At 40.9% G+C, this 26,092-nt stretch overlaps 1 protein-coding gene across 2 annotated transcripts; it reads right to left on the bottom strand.

Moving 5' to 3' along the window:
• Positions 1 to 774: 774 nt before the first annotated feature.
• On the bottom strand, positions 775 to 25,993 carry elmo2 (engulfment and cell motility 2). Of its 2 annotated transcripts, XM_071517789.1 has the most exons (23): positions 25,906 to 25,993; positions 20,056 to 20,125; positions 19,600 to 19,697; positions 18,025 to 18,065; positions 16,492 to 16,564; positions 16,353 to 16,403; positions 15,520 to 15,689; positions 14,796 to 14,895; positions 13,655 to 13,806; positions 12,964 to 13,042; positions 10,489 to 10,524; positions 10,045 to 10,095; positions 8,884 to 9,006; positions 7,924 to 8,043; positions 7,671 to 7,775; positions 7,463 to 7,571; positions 6,649 to 6,785; positions 4,572 to 4,735; positions 4,136 to 4,248; positions 3,923 to 4,030; positions 3,674 to 3,756; positions 3,483 to 3,560; positions 775 to 3,292 (listed from the first exon to the last, which is right to left on the bottom strand). In XM_071517789.1, exons 3-23 carry the CDS (start codon positions 19,675 to 19,677, stop codon positions 3,092 to 3,094), a joined length of 2,172 nt encoding a protein of 723 aa, XP_071373890.1. In that variant the 5' UTR covers positions 19,678 to 19,697; positions 20,056 to 20,125; positions 25,906 to 25,993; the 3' UTR covers positions 775 to 3,091. The 2 variants fall into 2 exon arrangements, with proteins under 2 accessions (XP_071373890.1, XP_071373892.1); XM_071517791.1 differs by lacking the exon at positions 10,489 to 10,524.
• Between the last annotated feature and the right edge of the window lie 99 nt (positions 25,994 to 26,092).

The raw sequence follows: 26,092 nt of genomic DNA on the forward strand, positions 1-26,092 counted from the left end.
AAGTGATTGATGTAAACAACCCTTTTGCTTAGCTTTCGATACCTTGGCCTAGTTTCTCCATCTTGCAATACATATACTCATCCAGATTCCCCTGCCTAACGTACCACATCCCTTTTAGCATAAAAGTGATCTAAAAGTGACTGTGTTAAATTCTATTTTGAGCTATTACACAATAAAACTTTTTAATTTACATGATTTCACATTGTCATTTTGTCATCTGACTACTAATTGAATTTGAATTAGACAGACTGGAAGTATAACAATCATTAGACAGGGGATCAAACCCATAGGCACTGGCACAAGTGTATGGTAAGATATGATAAGAGATGACAGCCAAACTCTCCACACAAAAAAAAAATCATACATTATTGATTCATCTGCAACTACAACTCCTTTCATTATCTATGTAGTTGCTGTGGTTTCTCTACAGTATGGATGTCTGGGATAATAGTTCAACCAATCCCAAGACATTGACTCATGAAACACAAGATACAGTCTGTCCCCTGCTGGCTGAGGCCTGCAACTGAGCAGAGGCAGGTTAATGCCAGGTTAAAAGGTACTGCAGTGGGTGAGCAGGCTTTACAAGTGGCCTCATTAACATAATTTGTATGACTGGTAGCAGCTGGCAGCATTGTCAGTTTTTGTGGGAATTGTAAACTGATTTCTTAGTTCACTAATCCTTTCAACCTTAAAATGGATCTATGTGAAGGGTAGATTAAAACAATGTAATGGCATGTAAAGTAAAAAAAAAAGAGTTCTAGAGTAGTTAGACTGTATTTATTCACACAAAACATAATACATTTTTTTCGATAAGGCAACACAATATATACATACAATGGTTTATATATGAATACCATATTTAGATTTAATGTTGTTATTTCTTAACTAACAACATGTCATTCATTTCTGGTACTAGCAAGTATAAATAAATAGTTTAGCAAGTCATGTAAAAGAGTACCAGATGCTAAAACTTCAAGTCATACTGTTAGTACATCCAATGCAGCAATCCTTTACTTAGTGTGGCATTTTGTGGTTACTGATATATTCGAGCTGCAGCTTCAACACTGTGGCAGCAAGGCCTGAAAAAACTGCATGACCTACCGGAATATAAAATAACTTCTTAAACTGACTAATTAAAACCTCCAACTTCAGTTAAAAATAGAACAGAAAAACATTTTTGAAAAAACAAGATTCAAATATAATCCTTTTCACAAACTGTACGTATGACAGCATAACCAGTAATGGCATTTTTTCGTATTCTCATTAGTAGTATAAGATACATCAACACTGACATCATTAGGTGCTGGGTGAGTGTCATTCCTAAACCTAATTCAACACGAAGTACTTGTGATTTAAAAAATGTGATTGTGATTTAAAAAATGTCAAGACTGCAAAAGCTTTTGTTCACCGTAAAATATCCTTCCACAGTAATGAGCGAGTGGAATGTACTGTACAGAGTGGCACAAAATGAAACGGCTATGTTAATTCAATATCCATTCTCTTCACAGCTGATAAGATTATACAATCATTTACAAAAATATAAATCTATTCTGCATAACAAATGACAATATTGATTAGTACTGGATTAAAAGATAACGGGACACAAAGTGACATGAATAAACTACCCAAAACGTTTGTAACAAATAACAATTTTGAAGCAACAGTGCTTAAACTAATATTACACTTCAAAAATGTGATCATTCTTAGCACACATATGCCCATGTGGATTGATGATTGATGAGCTGTTAGCAACCAAATAATAGCCATCCCTGATGCCAATGGCCATGTCACTCAGCTGCTTTTGATTTACTTCCATTGGTCTGAGGGTCATACTTCTGGCACATTAACTAAAGAAGGCCAACAGATATGGTCTTTTCCCTGTGGTTTTTGTTGTTTCACCTTGTTACACTTTGATTAAAAGTCTCAAATCAATCCTAAAAACTGGTTGTTAATTCAGAAACCGGGGGCGTCTAACATCAGAGGGTGACTCCTGGCAGAGGCATGTCAAGGTACGTACGCTGTAAGATGAAAATGCTGACACCAAAGAGAAATATCACTGTAACTTATCGCTATAATCTTTCAAAATATATAGAGAGCATATGGCTGATAAGGCAATGAAGTGAGTATGATTAAAAAGAAATAATAATAACTTTCAGGTTCATATCAAGTATATTCATGTTTTTTTAATGCACTGGTACAATGTCTGAAATAGATGCAAGTACCTTGGCCCTGACTACCTGGCACCCACATTTCAAGTGTCAGGGCATTAGGCGCATAAACTATTGACAGTATGTTGGGCCCGGGAACAATTCCTTACATCTCTTAACATAAACAACCTACAGTAAATCTCTAAATCTGCACACATACACATTCACACACACACACACACACACACACACACACACACACACAGTACAGAAACACTAGGGATGGGCATCTTCAAGAATTTTCACAGATCAAATACTTGCATGATTTGATTAATCCAGTGGAATAATCTATTTACTTCATACAGTGGACACAGTGTGTAATAGGCTATAAAAGTGTGCACTGGGCTAAGGAGAGAAGTACGTCAAACAATCTGGAGCAACATGAATGTTAAGTAAACAGAAGGCTTGACTATATACTGATATCAACACTTTGGTGTTCCAGCATGATAAACAAGATGAAAGTAACAAACTTATAGCAGGAAGCAGCAATTATCCTCCAACCGTACCTGTGTCTGCATTCTATCTGGTTCGCTATTCTGTTACTACATTTTTTAAAACAATATTTCCAGCCTTCTTTATCACAGAATTCCAGTTCATTTTTTTCCAACTGTCAAATCAACTGCGGATCATTCAGATATGCAACACAATGGAGAGCAGGGTGGTGAAGTGATTAGGGAGACCGTCCTTCAACCAGGGTCACTGCTCTATAGCTGACCCTGACCTTTGACCTCCCTGTGGAGGTGAAAAGACAAATCTCTCTTTTGGGGGAACAACAGAGTAGCGGTGCTCAAATTTGAAGCTAAATTCATGACGTTTTTTTCTAAAAGACTGAGTATACCCATCCATCACTAACACACATGCACACAAACGCACACAAGCACACCTCAGCTGTAGTTATAGGTGAAGTTGTATGAGCTAGGCTCCTTCGGCACGGGGGGCGGGGCTTCTGGAATGGTGATGTTCTCAAGGTCGAGGAGGCGGAGTTTCATCTCCATGCTGATGAGAGTGTCTAGGTCGCTGCGTGTCAGGTCACTGCCCATCTCTCTGCCCAGCAGCGCACACAGCCCATCAGTCCAGATACAATACTGGTGCAAAATCACACACACACACACACACACACACACACACACACACACACACACAGGGACATTTTGAGTTTAAGATAAAGAGTTGCAAGTCAAAAGTGATACCAGTTACCTATATAGTACTATATGGCTAAACTAGTGAATTCAGAGTCTTATTGAAATTCATTAGGGTTTGTGGATATCTGCTTACCTCGTACTTGTTGGGAGCTACAAAATTGAGCGTCTCATCAGGATCATAGAGGACAGAGAAGGCTAGCTCCAGCACCTCCTGAAAACAGAAAACAGGTCACACAACATGCCTACTCTCCACACTGAATGAGAGGAAAGAATGAGAGAATAACTATATAATGTTATGCTAATAAAAGTACAAAATGATACTACCTTGTTTTGTTTCAGTGCACTTTTCTCTTTCATGTGGGGGCAGTCCTTCCCTGTCACCACTGACTTGATATCTGATACTGGGACTGGAGGGAAAACACAAAAGAAACAACTAAGTCATTTGAAGCGTTTATTTGGGGCAGCCTGGCCAATTCCACTGATTCAGTATGATCAGCCAGTGTCAGTGTCATGGTGTGTGTTATAAAAGGTTGAGCAGTAAAATGGTGCAACACTGGTTTAACACTGACTCACTCTTGTCACTGAGTAGCTCAAAAGGCACTTCCCCCTGGGGCGACTCATCCAAGTCCCCGTAGTGCAGCACTTTGTGATTCAGAGAGAGTCTGCAGAACCAGAACTTCTCTACAAAGGAAGAGACAGGAGACCAAACACTTAGTCGATAAGGAAGAGTAGTAGTGCTCCTTTAGTAAATGATGTGAAAGAGCTGGGTGAGTTGTGATACTGTACCTTGCCTCCGGCGGTTCCCTAGTTTACGGAAGCAGCTTCCCTCACACAGGCGGTTGAGACGCTGCTGCTTGATGAGCTCCAGGATCTCGGGCTGAATCCTCTCCCGCAGCTCACTACAGCAGAAACACAGTCTCAGGAACATGAACAAGCATGGGATTTGACATGCATACAAATAATGAGCATAATATTATACTAAAAACAAAGACTGAGACAGAGCAGGTTTTTTTTTGTTTAGATGGATTGAGCATCTGTCGCTAAGACAAGGGGCTGAAAGGCTGAAATCCTTAGATGGTAAGTAAGGAATACTCTACATATGTCAAAACTACACTGATGCATACAATATGAAAGTCTACAGATAACAAAAGAAGAACAGGTTTAAACTGTAACAACAGATAAAGATCCACAGGAGAATGGGAGGAAGTTTAGACAGACTGACATGATAGGTGGAGACTGGAAGTCGTCCTGGCTCATTCTTTCCGACTGGCGCAGACGCAGAATCTCTGAATAGCTGAGGCCACGCAGTTTACTCTTCAGCTGGTCCAGAGACGAAGGCTTCATGGCCAGAGCCCTGGTGATCTGCTCACGGACCACTTGCATCACCTGCTCACACACACACACACACACAGAGTTGCATCAGCGAGTCAGGTAGTCGACTAATAATTGTGATCAATTAGAAAAAGATTCCAAAAATATTTAACATTCCCCTGCATTTGCTGTGAAAAGATGTTACAATTCATAAAAGATAAAAAAATATTCATAAATAGGCCTGTAATTATTGAGAAGGGATCTGGGCTGAGTCTCTTGAGGATGGGTTGAACAAATGTGAAAACTGGATGGGACGGTGCCAAATGTTGATGGCAGCTTGAATAATTCAGTGACATCTAGGGAGACGAGTCAAGGACTTGATTTGAGATTCAGCTTCCACTAGAACCCATGGTGAGGAGGGTTAAAAACACAGCAGGCTTCCATGGTAACAGAAACTGATATCTAGAGACATACAGTATATTCCCATCAGAGTTTTTTGCTTCCTGGCTTGGTTTTCAGTGCAAAGAGTGTGTTGTTAAATATGTAATTCACATCCCCATTACTTTCCATTACAATCCCATTCAGAAACGTATTCTGCTGACAGACATCCTTGTCAACCCAAAGGCATCAATACACACTAAATGGTCATCAATATTCTGTACCAACAGAATAGACAGAGAAGTTTCTGGAGCTTGAATTAAAGTAAGCAGAGCTTGATTTAAATCAGCCTGACAATATTGTTTGCATTGGAATTGATAGCCTTAAGCATTTAATTGTCCTATATTATTTAGTCAACCAAAAACCTTTCATCTACCTGCTCCAGTGTGCTGCTCACTCACCCCCAGTAGAAGACTATGGCAGCTACTAGTTATGGATGTGTGGGACTGTATGAATGTGAAGCCTGCCATTGCTGAAAAAGAGCATACTCAGCAATCCCACCTTGGATAGATAAAGGGCGTTTGGTAATGAGGGTCACCCACTATAAGCAATCTACTGAAACCTTCATTTTCAGCTGATGGCCAGGAACCATCCTCTGCTGGGTTAACCATTACAGCATCCATTACATCTAGCCAGTGTTTGCTTTTAACATAAAATGCTTTTCTCAAATGGCTTGTCCAGCAGTTTCTGATGCTGCCTTCTTGGACTGCTTGTAAGCTCCGTGTTTGGAAGTCATAAATACGACTTTTCATGCATTCAAGCGCTTTTGATTGGAAATAATAAAATGGACCCTGTAACAAAAGCTGTTTTTCACAGCTAATGTTTTATTTTAGAAATCAAGCAGCACAGAGGTACTTTGTGCTGCAACAGAATAAAGTAGAGAAACTGTCCATAATGTAATTGATAATTTAATTAATCAATTCAATTAACTGAAAGTTAAAGATAGAAAATAAAAACAAGACTAATCACTTACATAAAATGCCAAACAATAACACATAAATAAAACATCACTATTACCATAACATATTGTTATGGTAATAGTGGTTAAACGTTACATCTTGGCAACTCAGGTATAAAATAATCCCAACATCCTATTTACCACTTTGTTGTGCTATTCATGTATGCTCAATTCATAATTTCCAGATTTCCAACAGCACTTTAAGGCAGCGTAGGTCTGTCCTTTGGCTGTTTAGCTATTCTCAACGATGCACTCAAATGACATGTTGAGCCACGCAATTTTAAACTAATCTCGTGCCCACTGTGGTTGTAACATGAGGTTTCCAACAGTGGGAAAAGGGGAAACAATCATAGTAAATGACAACCATGCTTGACACCAATGAATGTATTTGTGAGGGATGAGTTAGGAAAGTTACGCAATGAACACAGTTTTGGGTCAATACATTTATCACAATGTCTCTATGATCTCTATGTGAATGCAAATTGTGACAAAATTTGAACTGGTGACAATTTAAGATCACCCAGCTCTACACAATAATTCCACTCTACACACTATATCAATCTGAATGAGATGACCGGTGTTGAACTCTGACCTTGTTGAAGTCCTCAGCTGTGGCCCTCATCTCCTTCCAGGTTTTATTGAGCAACTGGATGCAGACACAGAAGAACTCCTCCCAAGCCCGGTCATGGGTGAAGAACATGGGGTGGTAGTCATTGCAGCCCTCGTTAGCTACAAGAATAGTTTTAAATTATAAAACTTAACAGGCCCATATACTAAATGAGAGATCAGTAACTTGGATGGTTGCATGGTGGTGGGAGCCAAAAAATACTAAGCGGTATTACAAGCAAACATGGTAGTGTGTGTGAGAGAGGTATTCTTCCTCAAGAGCCCTAAAGCTGCAGCAGTAACCGCCCTCGTGCCGCACCACGCTATCTGAAGGCTTACTGCGGGTCAGGAAATTCCCTGCCATTACCTCATTGTGCAGAGGTATTTTTAAAGTCAAGTAAATGCATTTATTTGTAAAGACAGAGGTGTTCCTGAGTAACTGTTTTCAATGCTGAATAGGCAGCATTACATCTTTTGAATATTTTGAGAGCATTATTATGATTACTAAAAATAAAACAACAACAAAACCTACTGTTACTACTACCACTACTATTAAAAATAATAATAATAACAATAATAATTCAAGTGCCAGTTTGCATTATGTTCATCTCCACAAATAGCCAGAATTTCTATTGTTCTTATAAATATAAAAATTTACTCATTCCCTGCTTGCATAATTAGGGTCCTGAATGTTTTCCACTGAATCTCCTTGAATAACACAGAAAAAAGGTTGGCCACCTGTGTTAGAGCCACCTCTTATCCAGTCTGCATCAAAGCATGGCTGTTGGAGAAATACTTACGCAACTCTCCGACCTGCAGTATCTCGCACAGCATGCGGGTGAGTTCGATGGCGCACCGGCCAAAGGGACATTCATGCTTATCCTCGCGGCTGCTGTTCTCCAGGACGATCTGTTGTGGGAGAGCATGCATGTTAGCGGCATTTCATTTGTGATTGACCTCTCAAGTTAAATTTCTGTTCTTTGAGTGGCACCTGAGGCCAAAACTCACCCTGATGTACGTGTCCTGGTGGAGCTTGGCCAGGTACAGCATGTTGTCCAGAGCCAGCATCCCTGGAGGGGTCTGGGTGAAATCCATGGCTGGGTTCACATGGTTCTGCATTCACAACAGAAAGGACAGTCCTGAGCCCAATCCCCCTACAGCAGATTGCGGTTTCTTAACATATTTCTAATCTATATAACTTCTTTTTCAAGTATTCCCCAGAACCCAGAACAAGAAACTGAAATGTGTACTGGAGACTCACAGTGAAACCTAGCATCTTGTAGTCCTTGGTGTACATGGCCTTTCTCTTTTCTGTGCCACTGGGGTCATTCTCTCCATCAAAGGCGATCCTACGCAGCTCGAAGATGATGTCCCTCTGAGCCTGGGCCGCAGCAAGCCAACAGGATTATCAGCATAATAATAACAACGCTGACGTCCAATCATTCTATTACTTGTGTCAAAATAGCTTTAACTTGACAGAAGCATCATTCAAAACAGTTCATTGAATCAAAATAGTCAACAGACAATAAAATATAAATTTAGAAAAACTGTATCAGTAGTTTGTCGAAAAACAATCTCAGGTTCAGTGTGTGTGGAGTAGAAAATCAGCCTCTTACAAACAGAAAAGCAGCATGTATGAATGACTGAACCATTCACACCTCTCAGAGTCTAAAGGAGCTGTTGAAGCATGGTGCATTGTTGGTGTTATTTGAAGTGCAAAATGGCCCAGAAATGTTACTAGTTTCCTGCTTGTTTTACATACACATTTACGTTTGCATGGGACGTGTGTGCTGTGCTTGTGCATTTGCAGTGTAAATCTGTAAACAAGCATGCATGAAACAAGCAGGAAAATTCAACATTTCTGGTCCATTCTTCATACTTAAGTCACAGTACCATCCGTGCATCTAACAAGGAAAATTTCCCTGTAGAGAAAACCTGTGGGTTGACAAAGCTACCCAACAGAAAGTCGATGGGATAAGAAACTCTAATTATTATAGCTCTTTGTGATGAATAGGGGAGTAAATATGAAACAAGACTTTCAGTATTCAAATTAACAATGCTGGTAGGATTCCACTGCACATTTCATCTTTTACTGCATTCAAATTACATTAATTATATTGAACTTAGTAGCCTGGGAAACAATTTTAACAGGATTATATGGTTTAAGAAAACACAGATGGAATGACCTGCCAAACAGAACAACCATTCTTTGTATTTTTACCTGGTCATTAGGATCCATTTTGGTCATCATACGTTCCTCCAAAAGGTTAAAGGTCAGCACCTGCAGCACGTACAGCTGATGTGCCATTTCTGCTTTGATTGGTCGATTGCCTCTGATAATATGCTGGAAAAGAAGAGCCGTGTGTGAGTTAAGAGCAGAGGCTATATGTATAATTTATTCACAAACAACAGCACATTATATTAGAGCAGAAAGCACAGAGCAAATTCACCCCTATGTGGAAAAAGCCCAACAAATTGTTCTGTCTCTCCTCTATCCAACAGCAACTACAGTGAGTCACTGCAACTTTGGATAATTGCCTGAACAGAATGTGGAAGGCAGCTAACAAAGATTATCGTTTTCATATTTTTCGTTTTTACACGTCATGCGAGACCAAATGCAACAAATATCGAAATAAATAATTTAAAAAAGCAACAACAGTTATGGCAGTAAAGTGCCCAACTTCAAAGTATGTTTCTAATACTGTGGTATGTTAATAATACGTTGACTGTGACAGTCCTGCAGGTAACCAAGTCCCATGTACAGTACACAGATGAGGGGTTTGGTACCAACAGAGACATAAAGCTGCTGAGGGAAGGTTTCTTGCTCAAGGGCACACAGCAGTAGTGCAGCGTCTTCCCTCGTGACATTTCCAGCCAGTTCAGCCGAGCACTTCAGACAAGTTGGTGTCAAAATGAATCATTTTCAGAGCAGACATTCTTCCACTCCATGGACTTCATGCTGTATCACATTTGCTGGATGCGTGTCACAGTTCTGGAGGCTAGTATATTTTTCCACTTTCTGAACCGCTGGTGCCAGGGACAGAACTTCCAGCCTTGCTATTGCCAGTCTGCACCTCTCTTCTGCAGTCTACCAGCCCCGCGTTGGATAGTGCAAAGGGTGGAAAATATTACGTTGGAGACACGTTGCATTTTTGTTTCAGACAGCATCTGTTTATGCTTTCAAAAGCACAATTTGTGATACACACAGCATGCAACTTAAACTCAATTCCAAACAATTTGGAGCAGTTGCTCAAATCCTGTTAACAACTGGACATTTGACAGCTGTAGGCTGTAACAAACAATGGAGTTCATTGTTAACTCTGACGTGCAGTTGAAATAGCGAGAAATACTTTGTTCTTTGTGTTTCAGACTTGATACTCACATTGAGGATGATGGATCGCAGGTGTTTCTGAGCCAAAGTACTTGCCATTTCCTGAGGGTAAAGAGGAACATCGATCCAACAGACAGGCCAGATGAGTGAAGATGCTTTACTACCACACCAGAGTAGTACAGAGCAGTAACTTTATTTGACTCTGCCTAGATGAGAACTACTGAAATACAACAACACTCTGAAGCTACATTTAATTTCACCACACCACTGGTTCGGATTACCAACTATCTGCCCGTCACACTCTCTGTAAAACATGACAACAGGGTCTGACTTAAACCTGTCCACATGGTCCGTCTGCTGCCGCAACAAGCCATGCTTCAATCTTAATTTGCATGAATCGTGGAGCGGTCATGGAGTCATGGAGAAACAGAGAGAGGAGGAGAAAGGACCGTGGGGTGAGAGGATGGTGTGAGACGGTAAGGGATGTGTACTCACAGTGAGCTGCTGGTCCAGCGGGTTAGTATAGTCCTCCTAGTGGGTGAGGGTCGGTGGGGGGGCGTGGGGGGAGGTGCGTGGGCATAACAGTAATGGGAACAAAGAATGCACACACATGGACCATGAGATACAGGCATACATCACAGGGCACAGCATGCAACGGAGTAAGAACATGAAACAGCAAAATGTGGTGTCCCAGTAGTGTCAAACATGGCCGTCCCTGAAAAGTCAAATACATGCTGCTGTTGTTGGGTGAAAGCCCTGTACTCCAAAAGTCAACTTTTTAGGAACTAAGAAAAAAAGCCTGGGTTTTAGTTTGATTGTCAATGCATTTTTGAGTTTATCCAATTGGCTTTGAAATGGCATAAACATTTGCACGCAGTTGCATGATTTCTCTCATCCCATAGAGCCGTGGTTCTTAAAACGAAGCAATGCCTAGTCACAAGTCGTGACTCCCATCACAGGCTGCATGCAGAGTGGTGAACAGTTCACCCAACAAATTACTTTTGCTTTGCAGCTAGTTTCATTTGATTATCAGAGGAGACCTAGAGGCTGAACACTATTCAGTATTTAACAAGAAAAAAGCAAAAATTAGAGGAAAAATAAGAAAAATTCATATGATAATAAACTTGTACAGTAGAGATATGTATGCAAACAAGTGCACACAAGTCTCTTTTCCTGCATCTCCTCAGCTCTCATTTTACAAACCAATCCATGCAAAAGGTCTAGACTGTAGCTTGTTGTCGTTAGATAACCAGACACAGATGGGAGATATACAGTCACTGAATAAAAATATTCAGCTCCCTTGACTTTTGTTCATTTTGTTATGCTAATCTATTATCTAAATACTTTCATTAGGGAATTTCTGACTTAGGTGTAAACAAAGTATGCTATTCTATTTTGTAAAGAACACTCTTAGAAATATATAATACTTAATACTTATGAGACTGTGTAATTAAAAATCTAGTCTGTTTTCACACCCTTAATTTACATGGAATTGCATTAAAGACCTGAAGTGTTTCAGCATTTCACATCCTTTTTTACTCAAACTTCATCTTTACATTGTTTTGCATCTTTACAAACACGTTTTGAACAATAATTTCAATGTTTTGACTCGTGGGTAGTGGTGTAGGTTGACATGACCCACTAATATGGCATTTGGGATGACAGCCTTTGAATTGTTATAGATAAAATATTATCACCCTTCTGCCACTATATGTGATAATACAGAGTGCAATCAGCAAGTTTCTCCTGTCCAATTTTCACAGTGACCATAAAATTAGGCCACCCTCTGTATTTTTTCCTATTTTATCCCCAAATTATGATATTTTAAGTCTGGCATAGAATAGTAGAACAGCAAATTATTAAACTGTACTTAATCCTATGGTGATAAACCTTAAAATAAATAAATGAGGCATTATTTAACTCTTTGCTTTACCTGAAAAATGAGATTTGATTAAGTAAAGCATGGACAACCCTAGTTTAGAGACAGAGAGGCACACAGTGATGAGACCGGGTATGAAACGGCATGAAACAGGCGGGACTTGACACTGCAGTATGCTAGTGCACAATGTGAGCTTTGATAATCACTACAGAGTGGAAGCAAGGCAACATGGGAGGTCATGACAGTGATTAGTAACATGCTGTACACATTCAAACAAGTCCTCACTCCTTTACTATTTGTACATTTGGTTGTGCTACAAAGTTCGAAATGCATTTGTTTGCTTCATTTTATTTAATTTCATATTTGATTGAATTTAGTGTTTACTGCTAACAAAGCCAAGACAAGGCTTCTTCAATTCATCATAATGGGATTTTAGTCCGCACACTATACTCTCCATCATAACCACAGCATGAAATACCAGTGGATACACCAATGGATGGCATCAAGTCCAATAATTAATTTTTCACTTTAAAAGAAAAGAGCACTTTGCCTAGAATTCAGACGGAAAAATAAATCCTTAATTTAATCCTTAATTTAATTTGAAATTTGCCTGGTTCTAACCAGGCTCTTTGACCCCAAAAAAACTCTTTTCACCTTCCAGTTACAGCTGGATGGGAGGTTTATCTCACCAGGCTATTCTGTAATAACTGTAGCATAACAAATGTGCAAAACTTCAAGGGGGGGCAAGTACTATTTTGAGCAATTGTATCATTACAGCAATGACTGTCAGACAGAATCCACTACATGACAGCTGGCAGACAGACGTCTATTCATGAGATTAGCATTAGTGACTAAACTATTCTGCATACATAAGCAACCAGGGTGAGGCAGAACTTATCTCTGCCATCTTCTAATACCAAGTAAGATATGACTATTTTGAATGAAGGTCAGTCTAAAACATATGGGTGGTGTTTTTAGACTGTAATGTGATGACAGGACATGATCAGTATTCCAGTTATGTCTATCTCATTCAATTCATGCATTCATTTTCTCTAATAAGGCATTGTGTGTGGTGAGAGCTGGGCACTGACCTGCCGTCTATCCTCTGGTGCCTTCAGGAAAAGAGCATTGATGAGTGCGATGGCGTAGGTCTGGATCTCCTGGTTAGACCTGAAGGCACATCACAACCAGTTAGAAGCATCTTGCTCCACTAGTCTCCATACTGAATTTAAACTACAGGAGCTTTAGGGTTATGATTAAAAATTAGGTTATATTACAGTTAATCTTACTTTGGAACTTCTGTTATTTTATCACTATTACCACTACTACTTAGGGTGGGTCCAGGATTTTTAGAAGCCTATCCCATTGATCAAAAACAATTTTTATACCAGTATATTTGAAAAACTGTAGAATCCAACAGGCCTGTTATTCTTAATCCTGCTACACCCTCAGTCTTTAGTAATACTAAATAGAATATCTTACAATTTCTAAAGGAATGTTTTTATCCCACACTGATTTGCACTGATATTGCTAACAGTTGCTGACAGGTGACTTTTGCCAATTTCTCAAAAAAAACCACCAGTGTTATGAAAGGAATCGTTGGTTGTCAATAGGATGGGTTTCTAAGCATCCTGAACACACCCTTTAAATAGCAGCAAGTAACACTGAGCATGGCAAATCTCTATTCTATTGCACCAATATTAAGTTACTTCAAAATGCTACAGTTACTCCTCCGCCCCACATCAGAGAGTGGGGAGCCCCTGTGCGTGTGTGTGTGCTCACACTTGCAGGTGTCCGATGAGCTGTCCCACGGTGATCTCCTGTGCCACTCGGTGATAGAGGCTGTGGCTGTTGAGGACCATGCTCTCCAGGATGGCCAGAGAGCGCTGCAGGATGGACACATCCACCATGGGCTGGTTCACGTAGCCAGCAATCTGAGGACAGAGCAGAGGGGGAACAGACTTAGTGACACGGAAATAACCCAAATACAGAACATGGCTGCTGTTCCGTGAAAACTTTCAATCTTCAAAGTGTCCGTTTTTCAGGAACTAAGAAAACCAGCCTTAGTTTTAGCTTGACCACTGTGTGTTTTTCCGTTCATCCAATGGATGAATGGATGGTGAAATATGTCCTCCGCATTTATCCCATCCTGGCTCGTCCTCCTCCACGGGCAGGCCAGGAGCGGTGGGCAGCTTGCAGCGCAGCGCCTGGGGACCAACTTCTTTTTTTTCTTTTTGTTTTTGCTGGTCAGGCGACGATCTTCTTGCATGTTTTTAGTGGGGGGTTCTTATCGGTGTTATATGGAGGAAACCCCAGGTGAGCTCGGGGAGAACATGCAAACTCCACACAGAAAGGCCCTTTTTACGAGATACCCACCTGGGCACTAGGCACCGAAGGCATGGATGAAGGCAGGACCTTCTTGCTGTGAGGCGACAGCGCTACCACTGCGCCACCGTGCCACCCCATTGTGCTTCACTTTAAACCTCAAGGTGATCGCAGTGGAGAAGTGGTAGAATTGACATCCATATTCCCTGTGAAACGCTGCATATATCGGTAAAAGAAAACTAAATGAACACTTCCTCAAGCTTCCGCTGGCAGACTGTCAGGGCCACACAGAGGTGTTAAGTAGAAAACTATTCACAGACAGCAACACTGAAGGGGCTCCAAATAAAGCAAGGAGTTGCTAGGCAACAGCAACCCACTCATTTCCGGCACAGGGGAGGGAAGAAGGTCAAGTAATTAAAGAAAAGTGTGTGAATAGAAAGGACTAAAAGATAGAGCTCAAAAATTCTTTGACTTAAAGCAAGAAATAAAAAGGATGAATTGAGTAACATGTAAAGATGTGGGGGGAAAAGAGAGTTTTCCCTATAAGGGTCTCTTCAAAACTATAATCTGTGCTGATTTGTTCTTTAGTTGGAGGTACCTGTTTGATGAAGGAGAGGGAAAGAAGATCCCAGGATACAATGCCATGATCCATCAGCTCCAGGAAGGCAGTGAGAGTGAAGGCCAACATTTCGCCAAAGCTGAGGAAAGCAAAGGAGAGCGGTCCCTTAGGCCTCTTCACATTATCTGACCTAACCCACATTTACTAAACTGGGCTAACTTGGCTCTAACTTGGTTAGGAGCCAAGGCAATACAGGCAATAGCTTAAAAATATGTATATCTGAGAGCCTATATCGGTCTTTCATACAGTTTAATCAAGCTGTACCACAACATGTCTGCCCCTCTCCTAAATAAGTTATTTGGGGGAATGTGTCTCCTAACATATGCTTGTTTTCCAGTCAGGCTGTCTTATCTGGAGGTATTAGTATGGTAATGGAAATCAGACACACATGTCTGAAGGTTGTTACATAATTTAAAACAGCTCTGTTGTTCCAAGTTGTAGTGACTAACTTTCCTTCAAATTTCATTATCCTTCAAAGAAGAATAATACCGTTGAAGTGTAGACTGCAGCCCTTAGATGGCTACTTTTCCCACTGACCTATCTACTCAATAGCTTTGCAGATACAGTATGAAACTACTAAAAAGGAGCACAGTGTGAATCACGTCGCCCTGGGTCACAGCCCTACAGCAGGTTAGTCCAGGGTTTAAAGCGCCTGCCCAAGGTGAAAAGCCTATATAGGGTTAATGTCAGGATTAAAACTCACTGGGTGCCACTCTCTACAAGACGGGCCAGTGTCCCGATGCCCTCCATGTTGATGAACTCTGTGGCAAAGGTGGGGTCTGCCGACAGCTTGGCCAGCTCCTTCAGAGCCTCCAGGCGAGCGTCGATGCCGTGGGACTGGATCCTCTCCAGGAGCTGACGAGCAGCACGAGCCTGTCGGCCATGACACACGTCATGACGTCATGATACAGTTCACCGCAGCCAGTCAATGGATTAACACAACGTTAATGGAGACAGGTCTTGCTTAATAAAGCTCTTATAGAGCTGCTTGGGATGGAGAGTTTTTTGTATATTCATACATTCTAGTATTTATTTCATGTAACATATTTAGTGAGGTCCTTGACTATTTGGACAGAGAGACACTGATGGTTTGTCTCCATACGCTTTCGATGCAAAATGAGATAATGACTATAATGTTAGAGCACAAAATGTCCATTTCCAATTGAGGGTAGTTCCAGGTATATCAGAGGAACAAGTTCAAAATTAACAATTGGGTGCCAAAAGTAAACTTTTTCCAGTCTTTTTGTATTTCAGTGAAAATTCAGCTGTGGTGCAGCATGTGATGCGGCTATAGCCTATGCAAAGCAGTATGCAATACATGGTTAGTGTAACTGAGAAAAGGTAAAGACTCAGGTATCAATACAGCTTCTATTCACCATTATGGGCGCAAACCTTTTGAAGTCACTGCACAGTATGAATTGGAGAATTGAGTGAAGAGCCAAAGTATAAAGCAGGGAATCATTGCACAAATATGAAGCTCACTATATCTAGTGAAAGACACAACTGAGCAGGAATAAAAACAAAAAGGTGTCTCACAGGAGAAATGGCTAATCGTAGGATGGTCCCATTCTTGATTTCACCACGGCTCTAAAAGATATAAAAGGAGGCATTTAGCTACAAGTGCATCACTCATTCACAATGCCATTAACACAAGGGAGAAAACAGTGAGGCTCACCTGCTCAGTGATATAGAGCTGAGGGCCATCAGCGTAACGCAGAGCAAACTGCTCCGAGCCTGACAAAGACCAACTAAGGATGGGGAGAGAGTAAGAAAGAGATAAACAGACCACCCAGAAGTAAATCCATTGCATTTCTATACCACAGTGTACCTAGTAAGAATTAGTGAGGTGAACCCATGTTTTAACAGGATGAGCAGGGGTTTTTCTCACCCAACATAATCTACCATGCATGTACAAAAGGTTGATGAAAGTCACACTGCTCCCTCCAGCAGTTCCATCTACCAGAGCGGCAGATGGAGAGACTGTGGAGGGGAAATATTCAGTGGGCGTTAGTACTGAAGTGCAAAAATTCTCATAGCTTCAAATGGAAGAAGGAGGCAGTGGGTAGAAACAGAGTGAAGAGAGATGGATGGATGGGCGAGATGAAGGTTGTAGTGTTCATCATCATTGAAAGAAAGGACAAAAGAATTGATACAGAAACACAAAGACCACAACAATGAAGCCTAAACTCAAAGGTTAAAAGCAGGAACAAATGATTAAGCAGACAGAGAGAGAGAAGGCAATGGGCAAGAACAGGAGGGGAACACATCCACAGTCAAATCTCGTCTCAGTGTGTGAATCATTGGAAAGCCTTGGCAAAGCGGGGGATTACAAAACTAAACAGACCGTGAAGCGATTGGACATCACACTCTAAACGGCTGGCATTCTCTGGCATTTTTTTTCATCTCGAAAGATAGACACGCGCGCACTTGATGACGAGTTGGATTGGGGAATCACACATTAGCTGACGGGGATCAGACACTACTCTACTTCTCACACCACCAGTCTCCCCCCAGTCTCACAAAACCACAGGCTCTCACTCTGCCGCAACACAGGACCAAAAAAAACATGGAGGTGGAACATTTTTTGTTCTCAATATGCATTCTTGTGTCCTCCATGATGTGTTTGACGTAATCTAACCGCCGAAGAATGAATTAAAAGAATGCGAGGATGGAGGACGGGTTAAGATCCTGGAAGTTTACTTGCCAGCCGAGGATGCATCGGATGGGGACTTGACCGGCTTGACCCATCGCAAATTGCCAGGAAACGGTCTGTGCTCACGCTCTTGAGAAGTTTGTTCTCTCCAAGATAACTTGAGAAGAACTTTCTAAACAAGGACACGAGTATCGACTTGGCATTCTTGGACTTGAAAATCACCTCTAGTCTTGTTTTCCTTCTCCTGTGCTCTCACTGGCTGCTGCCTCTACTGATGTTGATTTATGGCACAAAACAGGAAGAGGGTTCTGTCCTTCCAGTGCAAAGAGTTCAAAGTTTCTCGCAGTGGCAGATTGTGGAGTGAGTGAACGGCCTGTTGAAATATGCTTGCAATTTTGTGTGATTCCTGCCCCTTTACTAAATAAAACCCCTCACAGCCTTTTATTAAAATGGCAGAGACCACAACTTTGCAATTACACTTTTGCAATTACACTGAGAGCCACAGATAATAAAATATATCAGGAAATTATCCTATCATGTAGGAGTAATGCTTACCCATCACATACTTCCCGTATTATCGAGGACAAAGGTTTTTTCTGCAAACAGAGAAAAAACATTCAAACATTTAAAATTACAAAATCACAGAGTTTAAATGAAACAACATAGATTATAATTATCATTCAGTGATACGTTTTGATGTGGTATGACAATGACAACAATTACAGATTTTGGTGTGTATGTATACTTTATATCAAAGATGTCAATTTTGAAGCCTTGCCCTGTTACACTGATGACTTTTCAAAAGTCTTCCACAGTCTACTTTGTCTGTGTTGCTGCTGAGGAATAATTAAGCAAATAGTTTTAGTAGAAAAAAAATGTTGGTCCATTCAACCCACATCACAATACATGGCATACTGAGTACGGACCACAATTTTTCACATGTGGTTTTTGATCCAAATCAAAGCGGTATATGTGAGAGGCGCTCTTTAAAGGATAATACTGGGTGTGCCCAGTATTATCCATCTAAGCCATCTAAGGGCTGCAGTCTACTGGTGTGTTTTTTTTAAGTTGTGAGAATCATCTAGGTTGCCCCTCTGCTTTGCATTATTCCTGGTGTCTGTACACAGTCAGCACAGGAGATATCAGGGCTTGTTTTCCTCCCTTCAGAAGAAGCCATTTGCTGCCATTCCTTTTTATTCAGTATGAAAAACAACTTCCACAGATTTGAATATTGGCCGAACAAGATAATCCACCACAGTAAACATGAAGCCTTAATTTGGTTTTGTCAAAGTTTCTGTTATATTGTTATTTCATTGTGCCTGAGAGTTTTGTTTGTAAGGCTATTTTTCACAGAACAGAGGGATGGGACAGACTGGGGGATGCCATGCAACAAAGGTCCCAGGCCAGATTCAAACCCAGGACATGGAGCCACCAGGACGCCCCATCCAAATTGAGTGTTTTAATATCTGGATATTACACTCTGACACAGTCTACAATCTCACAGCTGTTTGGGACCAAAATGAGCAACTTGGTTGACCTGACACTACCACGCATCTCATTCATTTTCCTGAAAATACTTTTTTTTTTTTTAAAAGGCATTATTATTGTAATTTATTGTGGGATGGGTAAAAGCCCTGTCTTACAGTCTCTGGGTATTATCCTCAGTTTAATCATGAAACATTCAAAGGTGAATTTGTGTGGGATAATACAATCTGCATTCAGTTATAATGTATAATAATTTCCTCTATATATGGTGTTATATCTTAATTTTTCAGAATAATGAGTATATTGTGATTTAAAGGTTATGCCATATTGCCCACCACTAGCATTGAAACTGCAAACTATAATCCATACCAATTAGTAGATCAGAGTGAAAGACCTGCATTAGGTAGTAGGTAGGCCCTAGGTAGTACTGTTAGAGCCTATTTATTTCAAGAAATCTTATAGTGTCTTGGCCTGGTTCATTCAAGAATAAATGCAGTCCAGTTCAGACCGGACTGAAAAAGAGTGAGTGTGAGAAACCTAAACAATGACTCAGCAATACTTGCTTTCCCTTTAATTATTCAAAGTTTAAACTAGATAATGGAAGTTTCTATAAATGGTTTGTTTTTTACACATACAAGTACAGACCTGGTCAATCTCAATAAGCTGAGCATTAGCACCAGGCCATTCAATGGCCACCTTCACAATGTCGGAGGGGGGTGGCATGGCTGTCCTGTCGTAGCACCCTGTGGGGAAAAAAACAAACATATTTAGTATCAAGCACATATTATCCCCAAGAATAATTCAGTGGAACATTGCATTGCATTAAACTGTGACTGTGGAAATGAATGCCATTAACCTGGAAATTTGGGAGCACTGGTGTGACTGCAACTTCTTTACTGCCAATAATGAAAAATGAAAAATTGTTTTCTGCCCTATCAAATCTCATATAAGCATTACTTTATTCCGCTCAATGCTTTCCTGATTCCACACTCCTATTTCAAGGTGTTTAGACCCCAGCCCAGAAAGAACAATCTTGAGTTTTCAGTGTGATCCTTGGTTAACTTCAGCACAATATGAACTGTACAGTAGGTTATACATCACCTGATGGAGAAGTGTTGAGTGGGTCAATCACTCTCACAGCTTTGCTGTATAAACCACTGAGTCAGCTCCCCTGCAGAGACAGGAATCCACACACTGATATGTCAGGGCAAAAGCAAAACCTTCCAAAGGTCCCACAGCTCAGTGTCACACAACTACAATAAAGTCAGTGGTAGGTATCTGCTACTGTTGCTTATAGGGATGACATCATATTACATAACACCATATTGCCTAGTTTTTTACTTGAAAGAAATACAATTTATTTGCTATCAGAGACAATCTCTCAAACTATCCCTTCATAATTTATTTTTGTTTAATAATAAAGAACAAAGCCATACAACCTGGCAGTAATTGCTGTACAAGAACCACAGAAAAATAAGCCAAAGCTCGCCAAGAACACCAACAGAGCCGGTGACAAGAAATTTGTCAATTTTTAAGCTTTCCTAACACAAAATGCAACAGTATCGCAGCAGCGATTTTGCTTGCAGGTGTGTGTGCGAAGGCTTCGTTATAACACCTTTGGTCAGAATGTTTATTTTAAATAAGTTCGAAATTAGATTGCTATGAAGGGGAAACACTTCATAGCAATCTAATTTTCACTTGCCCAGCATGTGCAGCATAATGTCATATTTACATAGCGTTACATGAATGAAGGCTAACACAGCAGTTACAATTTAATATCAGCTGGAATTTCATGTGAGAAAAGGACATTAAATTAGCATTCCATCTAATAAAGAACTAGACAGTATTGGAGTGGTAGGCTGCATTTCACTTCCTGTCCTGTTGTCCCTGATCACCATTGAGTAACACACACAGATTTTATTTAATTATCTCAAAATTTAGTCAATTCTTCCACTTCTATTTTAGCACGATCATTTACCTTGGTTATTGAATCACGTCTACCATAAGAGATGTTACAAAGAGGCCATTTAAATGATGAAGACAAGGATAAAATGACAGTAACCTCCCTTGACTGTCAAGAGCTCATAGTTTTTCTGTCTTGTGCTCTCTCATTTCTCTGCTCCCTTTTTCATATTCTTTCCTCTCCTCCTTTTCTGCTTCCTAACAATCAACAGAAACAAAATCATACTTTCTGGAGTTAAATGTCAGGCGAATTCTTGACTGAACTAATCAGAAATATTTCTGTAGTAATTATCCAGATCTAATGATAGATCAGCCAGATCTATCATTAGCCCCTTATTTGAGCTGAGGCTTCTCAGAGCTACTGTACATAATATTTAGGCATATTTCTGAACGCTCCTCACCTCGTTTGCTTCAGTCTGTGCGCTCCCTGTCCTGCATTTTCTCTCTCCTGAGCTGCTGCTCTGTCAGCGAAGGGATCAGTAAGAATGATTGTGACAAATACTGCCTTTGGATCGTCACCATTCAAATTAGCCAACTGAAAGAGTTCTGGAAATAGTTTGGCCTTCAATGCCAAGTCCCCTTTAGTAACTGACAGAGAGCAGCACAATCAATTATCTGCAGTAACTTTGCTGTAATGAAATGTGCCACAATATGCAGAAAACCCATCTGCACACACACACACACACACACACACACACAATGACTTGCCTAGCCTTCTGTGCATAGCAGCCTGGTGGGCTTTGGGACTGGGACTACTAATAATACCTATGCTGAATATCTTTACCCCCCTTTGTGTTTCCATGCTGTTTGGTCATAGTTTACAATAGCCTGGACTTAGACTGCATCTTAGAAAATTCACAAAATACCTGGTGGCAATCAGGGAGTCTCCCTGCCTAATGTAGCTCGCTTTCTCTTTGATATTTTAAAGCTCGAAAAAAATCAAACTCTGTTTTTCTGTTGTGGAGGAATAAAAATGCACAACCTAAAACACAATGCCACTCTTGCATGGATGGCCTCGTAAAAATAACTGATGTCTTTAGCAAAGAGCGTAAGAAGAAACACCACAATGATAACCTTTTTTGTTCATACTTGAGAATACATTTACTAAAATTGAATAATGGAAGTAGTGATCTTTAAAGCTGCACTAGGCAAGGTTTTTATGAAAAATACACCTGTCTTATCAGCCTACATCACAAAGTAGGACTGTAGCAGAGAAGAGTGTCCCATCCCCACTGATTGAGATGCTGTACATTCACCTTATTATTATTATTTATTATTATAATTAAGGTGTCGGGTATGGTCACTGCCAGGAAATCCTGTCCATGTACAGGTGCAATGAGTGAGCCATTTACTGACATCATATGATTTCTGGGAATTATAGTCCTCAGAATTCAAACACACCTCTCACTAATTGCTAGTTAGGCCTAGGTGTTAATGTATTAATCAAGCTGTCCCCTGTGACACCCCCCCCCCCCCCCCCCCTCCCCTATATTTTGCAATAGGACAAAATGACTACACAAATATCTGTCCCAACAAAATATTCAGAGATGGATGTAAATGAGAACAAAACGAAACAGAATTGTCCTTTTAGCCATCTGCTGTCTAATTACATTTTATGGCCAACTCTCATGTAGATCACACCTTTGCAGTAATTTGATTTTTCACAACTGTTTACAGACTAAATAATCACAAAGATGGACCATTATTTACCCAGCAACATTTACAACCTATTGCATCATTAGCCCATGCACCTCATATTCAGTACTGAATAGGAATGCACAGTGCAATCCAAGTGAAAACTGCAACCAACTGGTGCAATCACACTTTATTTCTCTATCAAGGAGAACATCTCTGAAATACAAGAGCACCAAGAGGGAAACAACAGTGAACAGTGTTTGGCAGGAGAGGGCTCACTCTGTCCTCCAACTTGAAGAGGGAGAGCAAAGCTGTCCGACAGACTCTGCTGCTGACTCTAAGAAGGTGGCAGAGAAAAACAAGACAGCGCTGTTCTCTGATTGGCTCTTTAAATTTGGGGTGCATTCAGGACACTTACAGCTACTCATTTGAATAAAAAATAGAATCGTTCCCAAAATGCTATGGGTGAATAATTGAACTAGCTAATCTTCAGTCTGAAGCAAATGCTGCTCTCCCTCAAGATTCACCACATCAGCGGTGCAGCCCATTTCCAGCACTGCAGCACAGTCATTCTAGGAAGAGTTTGTGTTTGTCTGATTCTATAAATATGTTAGCTTGCTACTTTACATCAGCACTGCCTCTGACATCTGACAGTGCTAACCCCTTGATCACTCTTAATATGTGGGACATGCTTTCCAAGTTCATCCATTTCAAATGAGAGAATCCATCACGACTGCATCGTTGCATTGCAGATGACAGATTTATTCTAGCATTTATTTGGTTTATTTCAAGCTGTCTGTAAAGTTTTCATGATGGAGAACTTCTCAAAGTTGGAATGAAAATTTATAGCATTATAGTCGATAAGCAGCATGCCTGATCACTTTCATCTCAATACATCTGAATCACAGAATCGTGCATGCAATTCTTCACAGAGTTTGCAGCAACAGGGATTAACAGAAATGGAGGTGAAGGATGCGATTAGCATCAGGCACAACAAATTAAGGTGGAAAGTGTGGGAAGAACGTTCTCCACAAGGACACAAGTGTTCATTTGGAATTCTCTACACTGATAATTGGCTAAAGACTCACGGAATGTTAAGTGGTGTAATTACCTTGTTAGCTATTGTTTTGTCTTTTGGATGGGCGATATCCCGATATTATAATAAAGCAAGATATTTGAAAATGCTCAAGGTACCCATTCAGTACCGTGAAATCATTTACGTTCCGTTTTCTATTAAAATACCATATTGTGCTTGCTAATTATTCACTCTTGTGTAGAACAGGGCCACTAGTAGCTGTGGCAGGAGTGTTACATCGTTATCCCCTCAAGCAAGTGTCTTTCTCAATATGTGTTCTTACACGTTCTTGTGTACTTCATGACACATTTTACATTGTATCTATAACCACTTAAGAACAAATCCAAAACAGAACAACACAAGGACAGAGGACGGGTAAAGATCCCAGAAGTTTACTTGCGAACCTAGGATGTATCAGATGATGGTAGCTCTTCAAGTTGGATTTAAGTCAGACGATATCTGAAAGCCAGCCCATTTCGACCAAGCTGAATGCAAGCTTTGCATGAAAAATGTTTGCGCAAACAATGGCAATAAAATAATCAAATGTAGAGCGTTTTCCACTGATGCCCAGAGTCACAAAACAATAGTTCTGCAACAGGTGCTGCTACAGTATGGTGGGAAACGTACTGACCCACTTCCACACCAGACAAAGTCAACATGCTTTTCTTTTAGTACCAAAAACCCTGACATAGTAGCCTATATTTGTTTCTTGTTTCTTTATGTGACCCTGAATGAAAATCACTTTTTAAGGTTGTGTGGTTGTCTGATGACAGAAACTGAGAGACTGACATGCTGATGACTCAAGTCACAGGAAAGGAAGGCGACAAGTGACAGGAAGTGCTCAACTTCACTCTGTTTCTATGGTTTCTATCTGTCTGTACCATCATTACCATGATGGGCCTGTGTGCTGCTGGGTTGCTGAACTGGGAGGTTTTACTCAGAGACCATGTTTTAGTCTTGTAATAGTTTTAGCGACAGGCTACAAACTGCTTCACAGCTGCAGCCGGATACAACAACAGCAAAGCGTTCTTCAGCTGGAATTTCTATGGTAGCGTAGCAACAATTGCTAAGTAGCCAGCTCTCAAAGAAATCCCACTGTGTCCGCCGCTTCAGTTTAAAGGGATCCCTCCTCCTCCCCCTCACTACCTCTTCCTTTTCACCATGACCCGGATGTTTCTGACGCCATTTTACTTGTCTCAAAAATGTGGGAGACAAAACAGTCTGCTGTAAACCACCTGTCTTAGCTGGTTCAGATGGAGGTTCACATGTATGCTCTGCAGCCACGAACTGCCATGATAGCTGGACATGCGGACGGCAGCGCGGCTCCAGGATGAAGTTGCCAGTTCAGCGCTGATTAGGGATCAGCTTCCCCGCCCCTCTCCCAACTCCCCCGGTATAACGAGAAATTGCACCACTGACCCCAGATCACTACTCTTAAAGCAGCTCACCCCGCTCTACTGATGGCCCAATCAAATGCAATACATGATGCTACATAGGAGGTGACTGCTTCATCAGAGGAGAAAAACAACTAGCAGTGATATTTTTCTGTCTCCTGATTAAAAAATCTAAAGCAAATTTAATTTCCTCTGCTTGAAACACGATCACGGCGATTTGCATCTAGGGGGCGCTTGATAAAACCTGAATTTATGAACCATTTGTTGGCATGACCCTATCATCTCAGACATCTACTGTCCCCGCCATAGCCGTGGACACACGCTCCTTGATGCATCAGAAGTCTTCATTTAAGTTATGAAAAGAGGCTCGTGCCTATTGTGATAGCTATCATAAAGGGATCAATGAGACTAGACGGATGCTACGGTGACGAGAAGCAGCTCGAGACAAGGATGCATCGGTAGCATCGGCAACCTTGTGATCTTAAACAAATTAAATCTCAACTCATGATAATGTCGGTAGCATCCTACAATGGCTAACACTGACAGTATCTCTGTAATTAGGGTCTCTGTAATTAGGGAGATTCATCCGTATAGGCTCCAATCATGTCTACAAGTAGCACGAAGCAGCAAACTCACTTGCTATGAGACTCGATGCTTGCTTTATTCCTCAAAAAGCAAATAGCCGCTAACGTTATTGAAACCTGCGGTACAGCAGTCAGGCAGCCAGTCAGCCACTGGCTCCCTGCTGGCTGCTCCTCCATCATGCAGCCTGTTTCTCGGTGGTTTTTCAGCGGATGTCCCGACGCTTACTGGATTCATTTTGAATGGTTAGCTGACAAACTGAAGGCTACTGAACTCTAAATGTGTTTGCTCTGCGTTACTCACCCTGTAGCTGGGCCATCGATGATGCTTTCAGTGTCCCCCTTCCAATGAAACACTTTTGGAAATAGGATACAATTCCACGCCTTGTAGGCGGGACACAAGGTAAATGTCAGTGTCTGCAATGAGGCAGGCCGTTCATCTGTATCTTGTGCCCACTCAGATTTTCATCCTCCTCGGAGGATGCGGCATC

The sequence above is a fragment of the Centroberyx affinis genome, unplaced genomic scaffold (assembly GCF_046629955.1).
Source record: "Centroberyx affinis isolate AG114_WGS23_722 - 3 ecotype Tasmania unplaced genomic scaffold, CSIRO-AGI_Caff_v1 ptg000522l_1, whole genome shotgun sequence".
NCBI classification, from domain to species: domain Eukaryota; kingdom Metazoa; phylum Chordata; class Actinopteri; order Beryciformes; family Berycidae; genus Centroberyx; species Centroberyx affinis.

Coding starts and splice junctions, on each gene's coding strand:
- elmo2 (XM_071517789.1), bottom strand. CDS start 19,677: ATGCCACCCCCCTCCGACATTGTGAAGGTGGCCATTGAATGGCCTGGT. Junction 8,044..8,883: donor AAATGGATCCTAATGACCAG/GTAAAAATACAA, acceptor GCTGCGGCCCAG/GCTCAGAGGGACATCATCTT. Junction 7,776..7,923: donor ACAAGATGCTAGGTTTCACT/GTGAGTCTCCAG, acceptor TTGTGAATGCAG/AACCATGTGAACCCAGCCAT.